General features: G+C 56.1%; 9 protein-coding genes across 9 annotated transcripts; 7 read left to right on the forward strand and 2 right to left on the reverse strand.

The window, feature by feature from the left end:
* Positions 1 to 47: 47 nt before the first annotated feature.
* On the forward strand, positions 48 to 616 carry VDBG_09962 (growth hormone-inducible transmembrane protein; the record flags this gene model as incomplete). Its single annotated transcript, XM_002999876.1, has 2 exons — positions 48 to 79; positions 130 to 616. The coding sequence occupies 2 exons, from the start codon at positions 48 to 50 to the stop codon at positions 614 to 616; spliced, it is 519 nt and encodes a 172-aa protein (XP_002999922.1).
* Positions 617 to 1,022: 406 nt separating this feature from the next.
* On the reverse strand, positions 1,023 to 1,982 carry VDBG_09963 (peptide methionine sulfoxide reductase msrB/msrA; the record flags this gene model as incomplete). The annotated part of the gene is made up of 2 exons (XM_002999877.1): positions 1,023 to 1,782; positions 1,942 to 1,982. The coding sequence occupies 2 exons, from the start codon at positions 1,980 to 1,982 to the stop codon at positions 1,023 to 1,025; spliced, it is 801 nt and encodes a 266-aa protein (XP_002999923.1).
* A 1,381-nt stretch (positions 1,983 to 3,363) lies between these two features.
* On the forward strand, positions 3,364 to 4,428 carry VDBG_09964 (conserved hypothetical protein; the record flags this gene model as incomplete). The annotated part of the gene is made up of 1 exon (XM_002999878.1): positions 3,364 to 4,428. One exon carries the CDS (start codon positions 3,474 to 3,476, stop codon positions 4,170 to 4,172), a length of 699 nt encoding a protein of 232 aa, XP_002999924.1.
* Positions 4,429 to 4,966: 538 nt separating this feature from the next.
* VDBG_09965 (zinc-regulated transporter 1) lies at positions 4,967 to 6,485 on the forward strand (the record flags this gene model as incomplete). The annotated part of the gene is made up of 4 exons (XM_002999879.1): positions 4,967 to 4,985; positions 5,085 to 5,252; positions 5,328 to 5,356; positions 5,406 to 6,485. 4 exons carry the CDS (start codon positions 4,967 to 4,969, stop codon positions 6,483 to 6,485), a joined length of 1,296 nt encoding a protein of 431 aa, XP_002999925.1.
* A 658-nt stretch (positions 6,486 to 7,143) lies between these two features.
* On the forward strand, positions 7,144 to 8,418 carry VDBG_09966 (DNA-directed RNA polymerase III subunit RPC6; the record flags this gene model as incomplete). Its single annotated transcript, XM_002999880.1, has 2 exons — positions 7,144 to 7,433; positions 7,536 to 8,418. 2 exons carry the CDS (start codon positions 7,144 to 7,146, stop codon positions 8,416 to 8,418), a joined length of 1,173 nt encoding a protein of 390 aa, XP_002999926.1.
* Positions 8,419 to 8,681: 263 nt separating this feature from the next.
* Positions 8,682 to 9,792, reverse strand: VDBG_09967 (peptidyl-prolyl cis-trans isomerase; the record flags this gene model as incomplete). Its single annotated transcript, XM_002999881.1, has 4 exons — positions 8,682 to 9,066; positions 9,130 to 9,406; positions 9,576 to 9,643; positions 9,753 to 9,792. The coding sequence occupies 4 exons, from the start codon at positions 9,767 to 9,769 to the stop codon at positions 8,880 to 8,882; spliced, it is 549 nt and encodes a 182-aa protein (XP_002999927.1).
* Positions 9,793 to 11,808: 2,016 nt separating this feature from the next.
* Positions 11,809 to 13,598, forward strand: VDBG_09968 (epsin-3; the record flags this gene model as incomplete). The annotated part of the gene is made up of 5 exons (XM_002999882.1): positions 11,809 to 11,890; positions 11,948 to 11,979; positions 12,064 to 12,143; positions 12,216 to 12,767; positions 12,845 to 13,598. The coding sequence occupies 5 exons, from the start codon at positions 11,809 to 11,811 to the stop codon at positions 13,596 to 13,598; spliced, it is 1,500 nt and encodes a 499-aa protein (XP_002999928.1).
* A 1,625-nt stretch (positions 13,599 to 15,223) lies between these two features.
* Positions 15,224 to 15,874, forward strand: VDBG_09969 (conserved hypothetical protein; the record flags this gene model as incomplete). The annotated part of the gene is made up of 2 exons (XM_002999883.1): positions 15,224 to 15,391; positions 15,449 to 15,874. The coding sequence occupies 2 exons, from the start codon at positions 15,224 to 15,226 to the stop codon at positions 15,872 to 15,874; spliced, it is 594 nt and encodes a 197-aa protein (XP_002999929.1).
* Positions 15,875 to 16,210: 336 nt separating this feature from the next.
* Positions 16,211 to 16,513, forward strand: VDBG_09970 (conserved hypothetical protein; the record flags this gene model as incomplete). The annotated part of the gene is made up of 1 exon (XM_002999884.1): positions 16,211 to 16,513. One exon carries the CDS (start codon positions 16,211 to 16,213, stop codon positions 16,511 to 16,513), a length of 303 nt encoding a protein of 100 aa, XP_002999930.1.
* Positions 16,514 to 16,643: the final 130 nt, after the last annotated feature.

A 16,643-nucleotide genomic window follows, 5' to 3' on the forward strand; every position in this document is an offset into this window, starting at 1 on the left:
AACCCTGGGGTGGTGGGAATCGCTGTTCCGCCCTTAGGTTCGCGACCATGATCGGAACTCGGTCTATCTCGCTTGACAAGTAAGCAATCCTCAAAACTGACCTCATGGAACTTGACTGACAATGTCTAGCTACATTCCCAAGTACGCCCTCTGGACCGCATTCAACGCCACTCAGGCTGCCTTCGTCGCGCCCCTCCTGGCTTTCGTCCCTGGTGCGCTCATCGCCCGCGCCGGTCTCTACACTGTTGCCATGATGGGCAGCATCTCCATCGTCGGCGCCACCGCCAAGCAGGAGAAATACCTCTACATTGGCGGACCTCTCCTGGCTGGTGCTGCCATCGTCGCAGCTTCCGGACTCGCCCCTCTCGTCATTCCCGCCACCGCCGTGAGGACCTTGGCTTTCACCGAGAACCTCTGGCTGTACGGTGGCCTGGCTGTCTTCGGCGGCTTCACTCTGTACGATGTTCAGAAAGTTCTGTACCACGCCCGTCTTGCCGAGGCTGGTGCCATCAAGAAGGACCCCGTCAACGAGAGCATCTCACTCGAGCTTGACTTCCTCAACATCTTCATCCGCATGGTCCAGATTCTCATGATGCAGCAGAATCGCCGTAAGTGAGGCATTCTCGGGCAACAAGTCATGAAGCGTTCAGTAATCAGGCGAAAAGGCGCTTGATGCCTTGGAGAGCGCGCCAGCAGCGCAGGGATACAGTGTACAAAGAGAGACAATCCCCTCTCTGGCCAAGGATACGGCCTTGAATTTTTATTTAGGAGTTAATCATGTAGAACAATGACTGTAAGATTCAACATTGCAAAGCGTTTAATATGCAACAATCACGGGTGGCAATGCAGCTTGCAGAGAGATTCGTTTTACATATCAATCTACCCTGGCTTTGATCTAAAGTGTGGAAAAGTCAACGCTTCGTTATCTCTGCGGTGTTCCAATGAACCAGCCTTCCCATACGTTCCACATCCTCCTCATCCTCCACTGCCATTTGTCAACGGCTAAAATTCCTCCAGGTAGATCACTCGAGGGGCTTGAATGTCCTCAAGAAGTGACTAGGGCATTCATAACCAGAGGGGTTCTTGTGCAGATACTTCTGGTGGTAGTCCTCGGCGTTCCACCACTGGCCGGCGGGCAGAATTTCAGTGACAATCTTGCCCTCGTACCACTGCTCGTTGGCCTTGCGGGTAATCTCCTTGGCGATGCGCTCCTGCTCCTCGCCGTGAAAGTAGATGCCGCTGCGGTACTGGGTGCCCGTGTCGGGGCCCTGGCGGTTGGCAGTCGTAGGGTCGTGCATGCGGTAGAAAAACTCGAGAAGCTGAGCGTATGACACCTTGGACGGGTCGTACACGACCTGCAGAGCCTCGGTGTGCCCAGTGCGGCCAGTGCAGACGGCGCGGTACGTGGGGTGCTCAGCGTCGCCGCCGATATACCCTACCCGAGCGTCGAGGAGCCCTGAGGCGCCAAAGTGCTTGCGGTAGATGTGCTCAACGCCCCAGAAACAGCCCGCGGCGATGGTGGCGGTTGCCGAGCCGGCGGGGAACTCAGAGTTGGAGGGGGAGGCGAGATGGAGGGTTGTGGAAGTGGTCAAGGGCCGGCGCGAGGCGAGCGATGAAGGGGGGGAGTGTAAAAGGCATTGTGAGGGTAGCGGTGATGAGGTTGTTAGAAATGAAAATAAGGATCTGGGTGACTGTGAGACGAGGCCCCTCTGTGTGGCAACTTGCGTCGACTCTACACTCTCACTTGGAGGGCGAAGCTGTGGTGGGGCTTGGAGAAACGGCCTGGAGCTGGTTCAGTAATGTTTCGAGCTGCTTGGCGGACAAACAGTATGGAGGGAAGGTTTTCGTTTGGTGAAGGGACCGGTAAGATGAGTCCACAAGTTGGCGTTGCTTTAGATACTATATTCTCTTCATGTGTATAGGGACACAATGCATTTCAACATATTCGTCCAGTCCTCAAACGGGGATGGTCGAGAAGTCATGATGCTTGGATTGCGCCATCGATAGGGTGGGTATCTGACAAATCACTTGCCGGGATTTCATTGGTAAATCCCCGCCTATTCCGATCCATTGGGCAAAGTGTCGGGAATTTTGCAGGCAAGCTGCGGTCGCAGTTGGGCAGGTGGTTCTCAGGGCGCCTTTCATGGCTGCATGACAAATCGACAGGATGGGTGATCTCTCTCGACAACCTTGCTACCTACCTGAGGTAGGCAGTGCATCGTCGGTCTCACGTCGTTGCTGAGGACTGGTAATGTTGCTGGATATTCTTGCTCACAAATACACTTTCGGAACGTCCTGAATGAGGTATGAGGCTTAGCACGATCTTGGTCTCGGATGCCTGCATCATTGGCAAGGCTTTTTCGTCTCAGTGAGATTGTATCACGGCAGATGTCCATCGACTTAGCAGCTGCTGGATGGTTTGCTTTTCGGCCTCTCTTGACAGGAATTGAGAAATCCCAATGAGTGTTAAAAACAACGTATGCTTCCACAACACGTCAAACGCTTTTTGCCTTCAGCACAGGCGACCTAATCAACCCCGCCCTTTGGCCAGCTATCCGTATATGGTATGGAGGACATCCCCTCAACCTTCTCACTACCCACAAACCTAGGATGTAGGAGTCCGTGCTGGTCTAACTCTGTTATAAAACGTACCATGAGCCATGAGTGAATTCTACCTTTGCGAGCCGAGTTTTCACCTGAACACCCTGGAAAAGGCAGTCACCCGAGACACGCCAGATTATGAGCTGCGCGGATGTTGGGTAACAAGACGGGCCGGCTACGGGGCGTTCGGTTCGCGCTTGCCGGCTTCTTGGCTCGGCATGACGCAGTCGCCTCCCCCAGATCTGGCAAGCCGTCACTGCTGGCCTTTGTCCACTGGGCACCGGACCTCTCGCGCCCTCCAGATGGCCTGGCAACGGCGCTGGCGCTTGCTCTCAGAGTTTACCGGCCCCAGTTTGCCCTTGCAACGTCATGTCCAGTAGGTGTCCAGCGCTCTTCAGGCGAGCGTGCCCAGCCTCGCCGCAATCCGACAAGTGCACGACCTAGTAGTGCTACTGCAAGCTGTGATAAGCCAAAGATCTGCATGGAAGAGATCGGCTGCAACTTCGTACCAGCCCCCCATACTTCCTTTGGCAAGGGGTGAACGTAGTTCACCTGCCATCGTTCGACACTGCGACATCGAACGGGAAGGCCGGCGGGAAGCCACTGCGCTATCGGCTCCTGATTCTGACGTCGTGCCGCTTGAATGGTGGAACGACAAGAGCGTACATCTAGACCCCAAGGTTCCTTCTGGCGCTGGGGTTCGATGTGTTGTATTTAACATTCCGCCGCCCACATTCCACAATTGATCCGAGTCACTACGAAACCCACGAGAGCAAACACCATCACGACATCCTTGATATCAACTTTAGAGAGCCTTCGCTGCGTTTGTATAATATCACTCCATTGCTTAGGCACGTCAAACCCTCACCAATATGCGTAACATCGCCTTCCTCATGGGCCTCGCCAGCTTGACGTCGGCATCACCACTGGCTGTCCGTCAAACAAGCTACCCCCAGAAATCGACCTCGTCAGGCTTTACCCTCGTTGTTAATGTGACGAATCCGGCGGCCGACTTTTGCGAGTCCATCAATCACTACACGCTCTCCTCAATCCACGTCGGTGCGGGCCAGGCACTTGCCGCCATCTCGAGCGAGTCCACCCGCGTGTGGTATGTCAACGGCACTCAACAAGAGATTAGCGAGAGTAAGGGCACCGTTGTGACCGACGGCGGCACCCCGCCTTTCCCCAACGGCATCGATATCGCGGAAGCCGAAGACTCTGTTTCAGCCGTGCGCGTTGATGCCGGAGACGGCACAAAGGGTGTGCAGCTCACCAGCGGTTCTGAGCCGTACGCCTATCTGACGGCTCCCATCATCGGCAGCTACATCGTCTGCAATGAAAGTGTGCCGTACTACCAGGGACGCAAGTTTCTCCTCTTGAAGCATGCCGAGACGGAGGTCAACGAAGAAGGCGAGTCCGAGTCGAACATCCCCGAGGACTGTGTCGCTATCAGACTCGTACCTCAATGTGCAAAGCTTGCGGATTTGCCTGCGGGCGCCATTGCGAGCCACGAGTTCGTCAATGAAGTGGGCTGCTACGACGACGTTGCCTCCATTGATTGGAGCAAATAGAGCCTATGAGAACAGATTTCATCGACAAAAGGGCACCCGTGTGAGGTGTCGCCGGCTAGTGGTTGTCTTTATCGGCCGTAATCGAGGTGTATTGTCAACAAGAGGCTTGCGTAATGATAATAATGACGTGGGAAGCAGATTGGGAAGGCAACCTTGAGCAAGTCCAGGGGGAAGCAATGCAATATTCGTTACAGATCTGCCTAGTAGAAAGACACGGACGCAACACACACACGCAATACAATAATCTCACTTGCGCAAATGCTGCATTGGTTCTCGGTTCAACTTGACGGCCAAGGAGCCAGTGACGCTTCTTCTTGCGGCTGACAGTGACTTTGTCGCCGAAACCCGGAGGTCGACACGAGTATTCATATAGCGAGGCTTGTCCACCAAAAGAAGGACCCATCCCTGTGCGTAGGTTTCGTCCATTTTTGGGTCGCCTGGGTCGCCTGGGTGGGTCCTTCTCCGCGTCCACCGGCAGCTCCTGCTGCAGGCCAGCGATCGATGGCAGCGCCAAGCGAACAATTCGGTTCCCCCTTCCCATGTCTCAAGGTCTTATCCCATGCGTGCCGTGCCTGACGCTGGATCCGGGTGTGTCCCTTTTCAAGGAGCATGTTCGTGTTCCAGTTTGCAGGCTCCTGCCCATCTGGCCCCAAAACTTGCCAAGTGACACGAAACCTTGATGGCATCTTTGCTTCCGCTTCGCGCAGCCGCCATGACATCGAACTTGTCTTCATTCATCCGGTGACGACCAGCATAACTTCACCAGCCCGAAAGGCTGAAACGAATTTCCAATCATGGATCCACAGACCAGAGGTGCGCTTGCATTGCATTCCATGTGATCTCGTCCTGGCTGCGTCGTCATGACTGCGTCGTCCTGCCGTTGCTGACAATTGCTCCTGCCCTCGGCTACAGATGTCTCGTGGGCCACGATCCCAACCGACCTTCTCCTGGCCGAACTGACCAGACGCAAAGACGATGGCGACAAGACGAACCCCCAATGCGGTTCCGGCAAGCGTGTTTCTTATGATCTCGCCCTACACATTGGCGCCCTCGTCCTGATCCTTCTCTTAGCACCATCTGGTAAGCTAAACTCGTCCCTCTTGTACTTCACTCTCCGTCACGAGAACGCTGCTTGATATCCGCAACCGCACACAGCATGTGGGAATTCCCCTTTTAACCCCGACGTAAACTTCTTGGGGCCGACTTCAGAAGCGTATCCTTTTCTACTGCCAGCACTTTGGCACGGGCGTCCTGCTGGCCACCGCCTTTGTTCATCTATTGCCAACGGCATTCCTCTCGTTGACCGACCCATGTCTTCCATCCTTTTTCAACGAGGGCTTCCCACCCATGGCCGGCTTCGTTGCCATGGTCGCTGCCCTGACCGTCGTCGCTCTCGAATCCTACCTCGCAACCCGTGGGGCCGGCCACTCTCATTCACACCACTATGGCCAGTTTTGGGACGAAGATGACGACACGACGCCTATTGTACACAAGGATGGTTTCCCAGCGAACGGAAATACGGATGGCCTTGCTGCCAGGCGAGAGGGAAGTCATCGCCCTTCAGACATGGCGTTTCACGACACGGAGGCCACAGACGGGCTCATGGCCGGCGCATCTCCTCTGCAAACCGGCGGCCCTGTGCAGCCGCCAGCATCGGGGCCCAGCTTCAAGCTCGACAGGCCAGAAGAAGACGAAGAAGACTCGGATATTGACCTGGATATGCACGAGCTTGATGCCGTGCCGATGAATGGACTGCGCTCCAGACGCAAGCCGCAAACACCCACTGCGCCTAATACGCCACACGTCGTGACCCCCGATGAACAAGCCCGGCTACTCCGCCAATGTGTGATGCTGGAGGGTGGCATTTTATTCCACAGCGTATTCATCGGCATGGCAATCTCAGTGGCAACAGGTTCAACGTTCATCGTTTTCCTCATTGCCATTAGTTTCCATCAGACTTTCGAGGGACTTGCTCTCGGCAGCCGTATTGCCGCCATTCAGCTTCCACGTCAATCGGCGAGACCTTGGCTGATGGTGCTTGCATTCGGCGCCACGACACCCTTTGGACAACTGATTGGCTTGGTGATACACAAGATGTATGATCCTATGAGTCAGACCGGCCTCCTGATGGTTGGCTTCATGAACTCCATATCGGCTGGCCTACTGCTGTTCGCCGGTCTCGTACAGCTGCTGTCAGAGGACTTCCTCACAGAGAAGAGCTACCACACCCTCACGGGAAAGAAGAGATGGAGGGCTTACGCGGCCGTGGTGGGCGGTGCGGCACTCATGGCACTGGTCGGAGGCTTCGCGTAGGGCAAGCGTCCGATGCATGTTTGGTTTATCTCAATAGAGTTCTTCTGCAAAGCAGACAACTGCAATTCTGGATGACTATTGATTTCATGGTTTATGGCTATAATGATAGAAGCCTGGGCTGGTGCCACTTAGTTAACGTGCGGCTTCGTAGATCCCTTGATCATTGTACGATAGAGAAACTTGGTACTGGATGTGCGAAGATAATAAGATCGAGCAAACAATCGTCGTCGTCGTCGCGATAAAGCAATCGGAGAATATGCCTGTTCCGACTGACGATGACCAGCGCTGACCACGGGCCAGGGATTAGCCGGCGCAAGATGCAAGGCTAGACCTTTGTGGGCGGGGCAGCGATTATTTTTCGAAGCTTCCCTCAAAGAGCGAAACCCTCGCCTCGTCGCCGACCCATTTTCAAAGCCAATTCTTCCTCTCGACAGTCCAATGCGCGGCTCACGGTGACCAAAGTCTAATCAGTGCATTCGCAGATGTAGCAGCTGTTCACTGCGACTAGACTTTGCCCGGGGGCGCGCACTACTTCGTCTCAAGTGCCGAAGCTTCTTCCCTCGCCTCTGACTCAACCCCGCCAACACACTCCTCCTCCTCCTCCTCACTTCCCGTTTCTTTTACGACCGCAACAAACAAAAGAAAGCGAAGGCAAATAATGGCTCCCGAAGCAACTACGCCTTCGACGGCGACACCGGCAAGCTCGGCGACCGACCCCACCAAGCTCGAGGTCATCAAGCAGGCCATCTACGAGGCGTGCCAGAACAACGGCGGCGAGGACCAACTCTACACGCAGGACGATCTCCTCGAACTCGACGTCATTCCCAACCGCGATGCGTCGCTGCTCCTCAAGGCGCTCCAGAGCCTATCCAATGAAAAGCTGCTCAATGCTGTGGCGACGCAGAGCGGCCTCGCGTGGCGATGGCGGCCAAAGGCCGAGGCTGCCAAGTGAGTTTCTCCCTCGCGACGCTCGAATGGAATGGGAGAGAATAGGGACGATTGATTGATTGACGGCGGGCGGATGAAGGCTGACTTGCTGCACTCTCACAGGTACAAGCTATGTACGACGGACGAGCAGCGCATGGTGTACGGTATGATTGACGATGCTGGTGGCGACGGAATCTGGAGCAAGACGATCATTAACCGCCTGAGCATGAACGACACCGTCATGAAGGCTGCTATCAAGCAGCTCCACATCAAGGGTCTCATTGTGCCGTTCAAGAATGTCGAGCACCCTAATAAGAAGATGTACATCAAGGCTTCGATGCAGCCCTCGGAGCGCGCCACGGGCGGACCGTGGTTCACAGACCAGACGCTCGACGAGGCCTTCATTGAGGAGCTGCAGCGCGTCATCTACGACTACATCAAGCGACAGAGCAGCTATTTCCACAAGGGGGGCGAGGCGCGCGCGGCAGTGCCGAAAAAAGGCATCGTCAAGGGCGGGCCGCCAGCCGGGGGCCGCAAGAGGGGCGCCGAGCAGATCAGCGACGATGGCGAGGCTCACGCTGTTGGAGCGACACAGGTGGACAAGACAACGTATCTGCCCCTGCCGGCGGGCTACAAGGAGTACCCCACGGTCCGGGACATTGCGCGCTTCATCTCCCAGGCGGGCATCACGACGGAGACGACTCTTGGCGTAGACGACATCCAGAAGCTCGTAGATGTCCTTGTATTCGACGGCCTTGTCGAGGCCATTCGCGTCGGCGGTAAGCACGGTCTCCGCGTACGCCGCGCCGCTAAGCAGAGCCTGGGGAACTGGGCCGGCCAGGGCGCCGACGAGAGTGGCATCGAGCGCGGTGCCCCCGAGCCGTATGCCAACGGCTATACCGAGGCGCCTTGTGGAAGGTGTCCAGTGTTTGACCTTTGCGAAGAGGGAGGGCCGGTCAGTGCTAGTAATTGCGTGTACTACCAGCGGTGGTTGGGACTGGAATGATGCTGCTTATCGCAACTGGGGATTTCGGCTCCATGTCTCTTTTTTTTTCCTAACAGCATGGCAACGGCGTTGGGCGGCAAAATTGAATGATCAAATACAGATCAATGAATGCTTGGGATGCGAGTGGGAACCTTGAGAAGTATCATGGACTTGATAAGCAATTAGGGCCGGGTCAATAGGAAGATGGATTGAACCAATTCAAAATATCACTACAACACGTTTTTTACTCTCGCGTTGAATCGACGAGAATTACACAGCGGGAGAAAGATTGGTGATGGGTGATGGTGCTATAACTTTTACGTCTTGACCTAGCTACCTAGCTGGCTTATCGACGTCATCTGCCGAAGCACCGCACATTCCGCAACTACTTCAGCATACTGCCCGCCTACCTACTTTCCTGCCACTCACACTGAGAGAGAAAAGGGAAGATTCGAGTACAATGTTTCGTCGAGGGACACCCTTTACAGCTGGCCGGACTTGACGATGGTGGCGCGCTTAGGGTACTTGACGGTACCACTCTGGGAGCCAGTAGCCTCAAGAGCCTTGACGATGTTCAGGGAGGAAGCGTCAGCAACCTCGCCGAAGACGACGTGACGGCCGTTGAGCCACGAGGTCACAACGGTGGTGACGAAGAACTGGGAGCCGTTGCTGGAAATCATGTCAGATCAACGTGTGCACAAAGCGAGAGGGAGTCTCTTGTGGGGTACTTACGTGTTGGGACCGGCGTTGGCCATGGACAGCAGACCGGGCTTGTCGTGCTTCAGCTGGAAGTTCTCGTCGGCGAACTTCTCGCCGTAGATGGACTTGCCGCCAGTGCCGTTGCCACGAGTAAAGTCACCACCCTGGAGCATGAACTCGGGGATGATGCGGTGGAAGGAGGAGCCCTGGTAGCCGAAACCCTTCTCACCAGTGCAGAGGGCACGGAAGTTCTCGGCAGTCTTAGGGACAACGTCGTAGAAGAGGTTGAAGGTGATGCGGCCGCTCTGCTCTGCAAGAGGTAGACTAGTCAGCATCGGCACCCTTGGGGCTTCCGACCTCGGGGGAGGGGGAGGGAGCGTCATAGTGATGCAGGAAAGGAGGAGCAATCCCGCAGCTACGGAGATGTCGCTTGTAATAAACAGGACCTCAGAGCCCATGAAGGAAAAGAGGAAGCTTACGCTCAGCAGCACCAGAGGCACGGCCGTTGCTGTCGACCTTGGGACCCTCCCACTCGATGTCGAAGTAACTAGTAGGTGACGCAGGTTAGCTTCGATGGTCCCATTGGCAATGATGCAATCATCTCTTGCAAGGCGGGCGCGCCGACGAGACAAAATACAAAGCAAGCAATGACTTACACCTGAGGACCAGGCATGATGGTGGATGCAGAAAAGTATCTGACGGGAAGCTTGTTGGATTGAAGGGTTGAGCGAATTGGCTTGATAAAGCTGGAGGTGGAAGGTCGAGAAAAGGGAGAGGGTGCGGAAGAGCAGGAGAAGAGGTTATGTTGGCGGGGTAGGAGGGGTCGAAGCACGGCGGCAGGTCTCATTTTTTCGCCTGAGGAGTCGGAGAGGTAGCTGCTGCAGGAGGGGGGTTCACAGTTAGCGCATGAGCTCCCCACCACAAGGGGCCAAGCAACGAATAGTTGGCAGAGACAGGTGCGAGGCGAGGGGCGGTAGGGGGTTTCTGGTGGCCCGATGGCCAGTCACGTGAAGTCAGCTCAGTGACGGAATCATGGAACTGAGGGGGTTCCTGGTTCCAGCTTAGCCCCACGATTGCGTTGCGCCAGCGAGTTGCTGCAGTGACGTGACTGACCACCCTGGCCACCAAGAAGCCAACGGGATCGACGCTGTGAACAAGACGACCCCCAGAGCTCGAAGTCAATCGACGTGCTGCGCTCTGCAGCGCAGCGCAGAGAAGGGCAGAGCGCGAGCTTCCTTGGCGTGGCTTTTTGGTCTGATGCCCGTTGCATCCACCGATGCCGATAACTTCGCCAACCTCGGCGGTGAGGTTGGTTACGCCAGCTCCAGTGAGCTTCCAGTGGGGCCGGGGCCTGGAGCTCTCACGTTCTGAGCTCAACAGTGCCCTCGTTCTCGGTTGGTCGACCGACATAGGCCACCGATCCCTTGGCCTGTGGCCAGCAAAGCCAGCTCAACAACCGCCATTCTGGCGCGCATGTACCTACGTACAAACATGATTGAGAGCAAAGAAGGCTGCCGATAGTCCGATTGGCTCAAATCCGGGGGAAACAGAGAGGGGGCCGACGGCGAAAGCGACCTGAGAAGAGACCCGAAAGCTTCCTGCAGCAATGGTCCCTCGCCAGTCAAGCTCCCCCCACCCGTCACGTTGCCGGACAATTGAGTGTGGGAGCTCGAGGATAAACCGGTTTGCTCGAAAGGGGCGAGGCTCGGGTCAATTGCAGACATGCAACAAGGTACCGAGCCAGGACTGTACAGCAGTGCGTGACGTCTGTATCTCGAGAACAGAGCTTCGGCGAAGCAGGCCACGCGCCAGGTGTTCAAGATCCCTCATCTCACGCTCGGGTGAGAGGACCCTACCCGGAGCGAGCCGAGTGACAGGTTTCTGTTCCCCCGAGGCCAATGGGTGGGTGACGAGGGACGGGATACATGGGGTGCAGCTCAGAAGGGACAAAAGAAGCTTGCCAAACGTACCTTGCTAAAATGGGGTAATACAGTTGATGAGAAGAGAAGGATGATACGAATAGTGTTACACAGAGGACTGACGTGTGATGACCAGATCTGATGGACGATTGATGGTGCTCCTCAAAGGAAGGAGGAAAAGTCTTGAGATCTTGAGGCTGGAGCTGTCACCAACTTTGGCCCCTGACACTCGGACCACCCAGGTCCTCAGGCATCTTATACTACCAGGTAGGCTAGGTGCTTACCTAGGTCTGGTTGAGAGGCCATAAGAACACCCGCAGCGCTCATCAGTACTCGGTCTTGAAAGTCTCTACGGCACGCATCATCTTGTCTTACGGTCACTCTAACAATCAAGAGAACATCTCAATCACGCCGCTGCGGCCTGTCCTCCATATTCCTCCCCTGGCCCAACACCGTCTTATACGTTGATCACGTGACATAAATAGTATCCGCTCTGGTTAGTCAATCACCCAGCAAGCGGCTCAAAGGCCCCATAAGCGCGGCTGCCCGACGCTGACAAGGTGCAAGGTTAGCCACCACAGGCACAGGCGGTACCTTGCCCGTCATGGCCACCTGCCACACTGACGCTGACCTTGAGCCTACCTATCTCCGACTGAACAAGTAGGCCTCCACTGAAACACCATCCACCACTGTAAACGACGAGTGCAAATAGGCTGGAGCGCCGCTCTTCCATCCCTCCCTTCTTCATCAACCACTGCCATCGTCGAAGTGAGCGCAATATCAACTGCCCACCATGGATTGGAACAACCTCAAGGACACCGTCGCGGGTATGAGCCTCTACGACGTCAAGGCCGGTGTCAGGAAGGTTCAAAATGGTAAGCTCGACAGTAAAACCACCCCCTGCGGCCGTCGCTGACTGCGCTCCTCACCAGCTGTTATGAATTACACCGAAATGGAAGCCAAGGTTCGTTGCCACTTGCCTGGAAGGGCGCTTGTATCATCCTGCATATTCATCCAATGATCCCGAACCTAACGCAACATTCTCCAGGTCCGCGAGGCAACCAACAACGAACCATGGGGCGCATCATCCACCACAATGCAAGAGATTGCCAATGGCACTTTTAACTAGTACGGCTGAGTTGTGCTCGGGACACAGAACATTTCCACATTGGCGACTCAAGCTAATACACCTGCCCCTAGCTCGACGCTGAACGAAATTATGCCCATGATCTATCGTCGCTTCACCGAAAAGGCCGCTGAGGAGTGGCGCCAGATCTACAAAGCTCTTCAGCTCTTGGAGTTTCTCATCAAGCACGGTTCTGAACGAGTCATTGACGACGCCCGCGGCCATATTACGCTATTGAAGATGTTGCGCCAATTTCACTTCATCGACCAGAACGGCAAGGACCAGGGTATCAACGTCCGCAACCGCGCCAAGGAACTTACCGAGCTTCTGAGTGACGTAGAACGCATCAGATCCGAGCGCAAGAAAGCGCGAGCGACCAAGAACAAATACACGGGCGTCGAGGGTGGAGCTGGCGGCGGCTTCTCTGGCAGCAGCGGCGGCGGTCGATATGGCGGTTTCGGCAGCGAGTCGGGCGGCACATCCGCTGCGAACTTTGGCGGATATTCCGGCGGTGTCTACGGAGACGGCGGTGGTTTCGGCGGCCAGTCGGACGAGTGGAGGGAGGGCGGTTCGGGTGCTGGCGGCTCGAGCAGCCGCGGCGGAGACAGATTCGAGGCATACGATGAGTACGACGAAGGCGATCGACCAGCTCCTCGCGCAAAGAGAACCGGAGCGTTGCCAACTGCTGCTGCGCCGAAAGCAGAGCCCCCCAAAGAAAAAAGAAGGAGCCTGAAGTCGATCTCTTCTCCTTTGACGAGCCGGCCTCGTCCTCGTCTGCGCCGCCTGCGCCTGCGTCGGCTCAGAGCTCTGCCTTTGGCGGGCTTTCCACCCTGTCCGCCCCAGCTGCTGCCAGCAATGACGACGATGACGAGTTTGACGACTTTGTATCTGCTCCACAGACTGGCATTCCCTCTGCTGCTCCTGTCACGGCAGCCGCGTCATCCACTGCCACGTTTGCTGCGCCGAAGCCCCTGCAGCCACAGCAGCAAGCTGATCTCAGCAACATTGTCAACTTGGCATCTCCGGCGCCATCGACGGCATCCGGGCCCAACTATTCGTCGTTCGCTACTCCCGCGATGGCCTCGCCAGCAACGCAGGCGCCCAAGATGGGCGGGTACCAACCCGCCGGGCCCAACTACTTTGGGTCGGTCCAGTCAGCCGCTCCCCAGCAGACTGGCAGCGCTGTGTCTATGGGTTCAAGCATGGGCGCGACCAAACCGGCTCAGTCAGCAGCTGCCAAGCCCGCTGCGGCTGGGGGGGATGCATTTGGAGCTCTGTGGTCACAAGCTAGCTCTGGCATCAAGAAAACGAACACCTCCACCGGACAGGGACCGGCCATGGGACAACTGGCCAAGGAGAAGAGTAGTGCCGGGATCTGGGGTGCACAAGCCGGCGGATCTACGACGGCGGCCAAGCCTACCAGTAGCAGCAACGGACTGGACGACCTACTGGGCTGAGGAGCGTTGATCAGACTCTGTACAATGATGGCAGAGAACACGAGTCCGCGGTACACTCGGCTGACTTCCGTCGTTGAGAGATAGTTTCACGTAGGAGCAGCAGGAGAGGGAGTAATCTACAGTGATCAGCCTAAAGTAGACAAGTGTTTCGGCGCGAACAGAAAAGTCTGGTGTGTGCAAAGTGATGGAGGAGTGGCCCGTATCGAGGCCAGCATCAGCAGTACGTTGGTCTAGATCCTGCTTAGGTAGCAAATCCTCCGAAGCGTATGCAAAGAAAGTTTGGCCAATTACAACTCACCCGGCCGCGAAGACGTCTCAATCTTCGAAAGCAAGGGTGAGCAGGCACCACGATCGCAAAGCTGCCTGCGGCTGCGCGTTGAACGGCTGAATCCCGAGACCAGTATCTGTCGATGATCCCGTACCTATCCCTGTATCGTCACGACTAGGCATGACGGGTGCCGTGAGGACAGCGCGCCAGGTTCATCCAATCACCATCCATGTCGGGACACTCATCTCGGCTACGACCGCCGATGATACAACTGACGGCGGCTTGCAGACGCGGTCCTTCTCGAGGTCCTCAAGGCCCGCCAGACACGTGAACTAGCCCGTGAATATGCTGAGTACCTACCGGGGATATAATCATGAGCGGAGAGTGGGGCCGGCTCGCTTGTCCTGCTAAGCGCCGCGTTTCAAAAGGTCGGAAGAATCCACCACGGGGGGACATGCCGGTTTTGTGCGTTGATTGGTCCCGGGGAACCATGGATGGGCGGCTCGCGCAATGGGCTAGTCTGCCGCAGTTCGCGCAGAGCAGTTCGTGGTGGGCTTGTGGTCGATTCAAATGATGCCAGTGGGACTGAACTGGTAGGCTGTTGCTGGGGTATGGCAATCTCGAGCGTTGAGCTGTGTGGATGCGGGCTGGTACGGCCAAGAGGGCCGATGGTGAATCAGAGAAGGGAGTGATGTTTGTTGCTGTATTTGGCTGCATGATTACAGATAGGCTGGTATGAGGCTTTCCACCCTTGACCGTTGGTGAACCTACTCCCACGCGGACCAGGCAGCGTTAGGCAGTGTGGCCTGGTCTGACCATGTCATAGAATACATCTTTTTTATATAAGCCATTAGCCCACCAACGTCTAACATTTCTCCTTCTCGTTCGGTAGACATCAACTTCTGCATACAGGCAATCTACGGTTACTTTTCAATTTCTCTTTTCCTATCTCTCTTTCCTTTCTCTTTCCTTAGGTCTTTCATTTGGCTTATTCCCTCGGTTCACTTCTCGTCGCTCCACGTATCTTCCATCAGTTTTCGTACGCCGACTCTTCATTATTCAGGAGAGACTTGCATTTTTTTCAATTTGGTATATCGAATCTCTCTTGACGAGCCAGATTCATTTCACCCACCGACTACGGCTTCTCTCACCTCTGCGTTGAGAGAACCTCCCATCCTTCAAGATTCACGGCCCCAACGCAGCCCCCCGGATCCCTTATCCGCCTTCTCGCTTCCCATCGCGGACGGCTCTGCACTACGAGAGACCCCGTCCGAAGCTCACGCTCATTACCAGCCCCGAAGCTCTCGAGAAGGAGCTTCTCCTCTTGGAAGAAGACGACGAAGAGCTTACCAGCACCATGGCCGGCATGCCTCGTCTCGGTGCCCTTGGGCACACCTTCACCGCCATGCGCGCCATGCAGTTCGTTTCGCTCATTGCCATCATCGGCATGACCGCAGACTTTATCAGCGAGATGGTCTCGGCGAATGCAAAGCCCCCGGCGGTGCTGATCGGTACTCTCGTGGTTGTCAGTTGTTCCTAGGCAGTGTCAAATTGTCCCTCCCAGAGCTAACGAGATCACCAGGCCTGCGTTGCAACTCTTTACATCGCCATTTCGTACATTCTCTACTGGGACTCCATGCTGCCTCTTCTCATCGCCACCGCGGCTGACAGCGCGCTGCTTATCGCCGTCATCGTTGTGGCCGTGACCCTCGGCAAGCCCCTTTCGTATCTCGCCTGCAAAGACCTGCCCACGGTCAAGGGCAGCACTGCCTCCTTCATCGCCTCGGTCGGCGAGAACATCCTCAATGCCACCGACGACAGCGGCAAGGTCAATTACTTCGTGTGGGTCGGCGCTGCGCAGAAGACGTGCTACGCCATCAAGGCCGTCTGGGGCCTCTCCATTGCTCTATGCGTCCTGTTTGCCTTCTCATCCGTCACTACCATCTGCCTCTGGCGCCGCACCAAGCTCAACCAGGGTCCTGTCGGCAAGGACATCGAGAGCGCCTGAAGGTGCGGCCGTGGCGGGGCGGCAGAGGCGGCGACACGGGCTCTTTCGTTTGACGATCCAATCGACGACAGTAGGTACCCTCAACCGCCGTCGCCTCCGCGTCCCATACTCAAACATGTGGGACTGCGGCAAAAGAGCCTCGGCACGTCTGCGATGCTGGCATCACGGGAGAAGACATGGGATACTAGCGACTCATCTGACGATGAGCGTGCAGGGGCCACCGCTCCGATGGTCTTCGCTGCCCAGACGCGAGTGCCCCGGTATGCCCATCCGTCGTTGCAACCGCAGGTAGCGCCGGTCCCGGAAGCCACGGCGAAATTAAGAATGAAATCGGTCATGGTTGTGGATGACGGCATGCATGGTTTTGGTGAAGACAGCCGGGCGGTTCCTGTGGCGACGATGCCGCCGATGCCGAACTCGCCCGGGCCCCTAGCTTCACCTTCGATCCCAATGCCGCCAGAGCCTACTGATCAGCCGGTAGGCGGCGGGCTGTGGAAGAGATCCAAGTCTCAGCGGCGGACGCGGACGATCAAGGAGCTAATCGATGGCTGGTGGGATCTTGGGTTGCTGGAGGCGCAGAAGAGACAGACCATGTTGGCGAATAAGGGTCTTGCTACGGCTCCGAGCAAAAAAGACTGATTTATATGTTTGTGGTCTGGTTTCGTTTCCTTTCTTGTTTCTCAGACTGTAATCAGGGGTCTTTGTTGCGAATAATAATGGTGAGAGCGATAGACTGGATTTCAAAACGGGTCGGCAGGTTGCTTTGGTT

Source organism: Verticillium alfalfae, genomic scaffold, assembly GCF_000150825.1.
Source record: "Verticillium alfalfae VaMs.102 supercont1.17 genomic scaffold, whole genome shotgun sequence".
Classification (NCBI taxonomy): domain Eukaryota; kingdom Fungi; phylum Ascomycota; class Sordariomycetes; order Glomerellales; family Plectosphaerellaceae; genus Verticillium; species Verticillium alfalfae.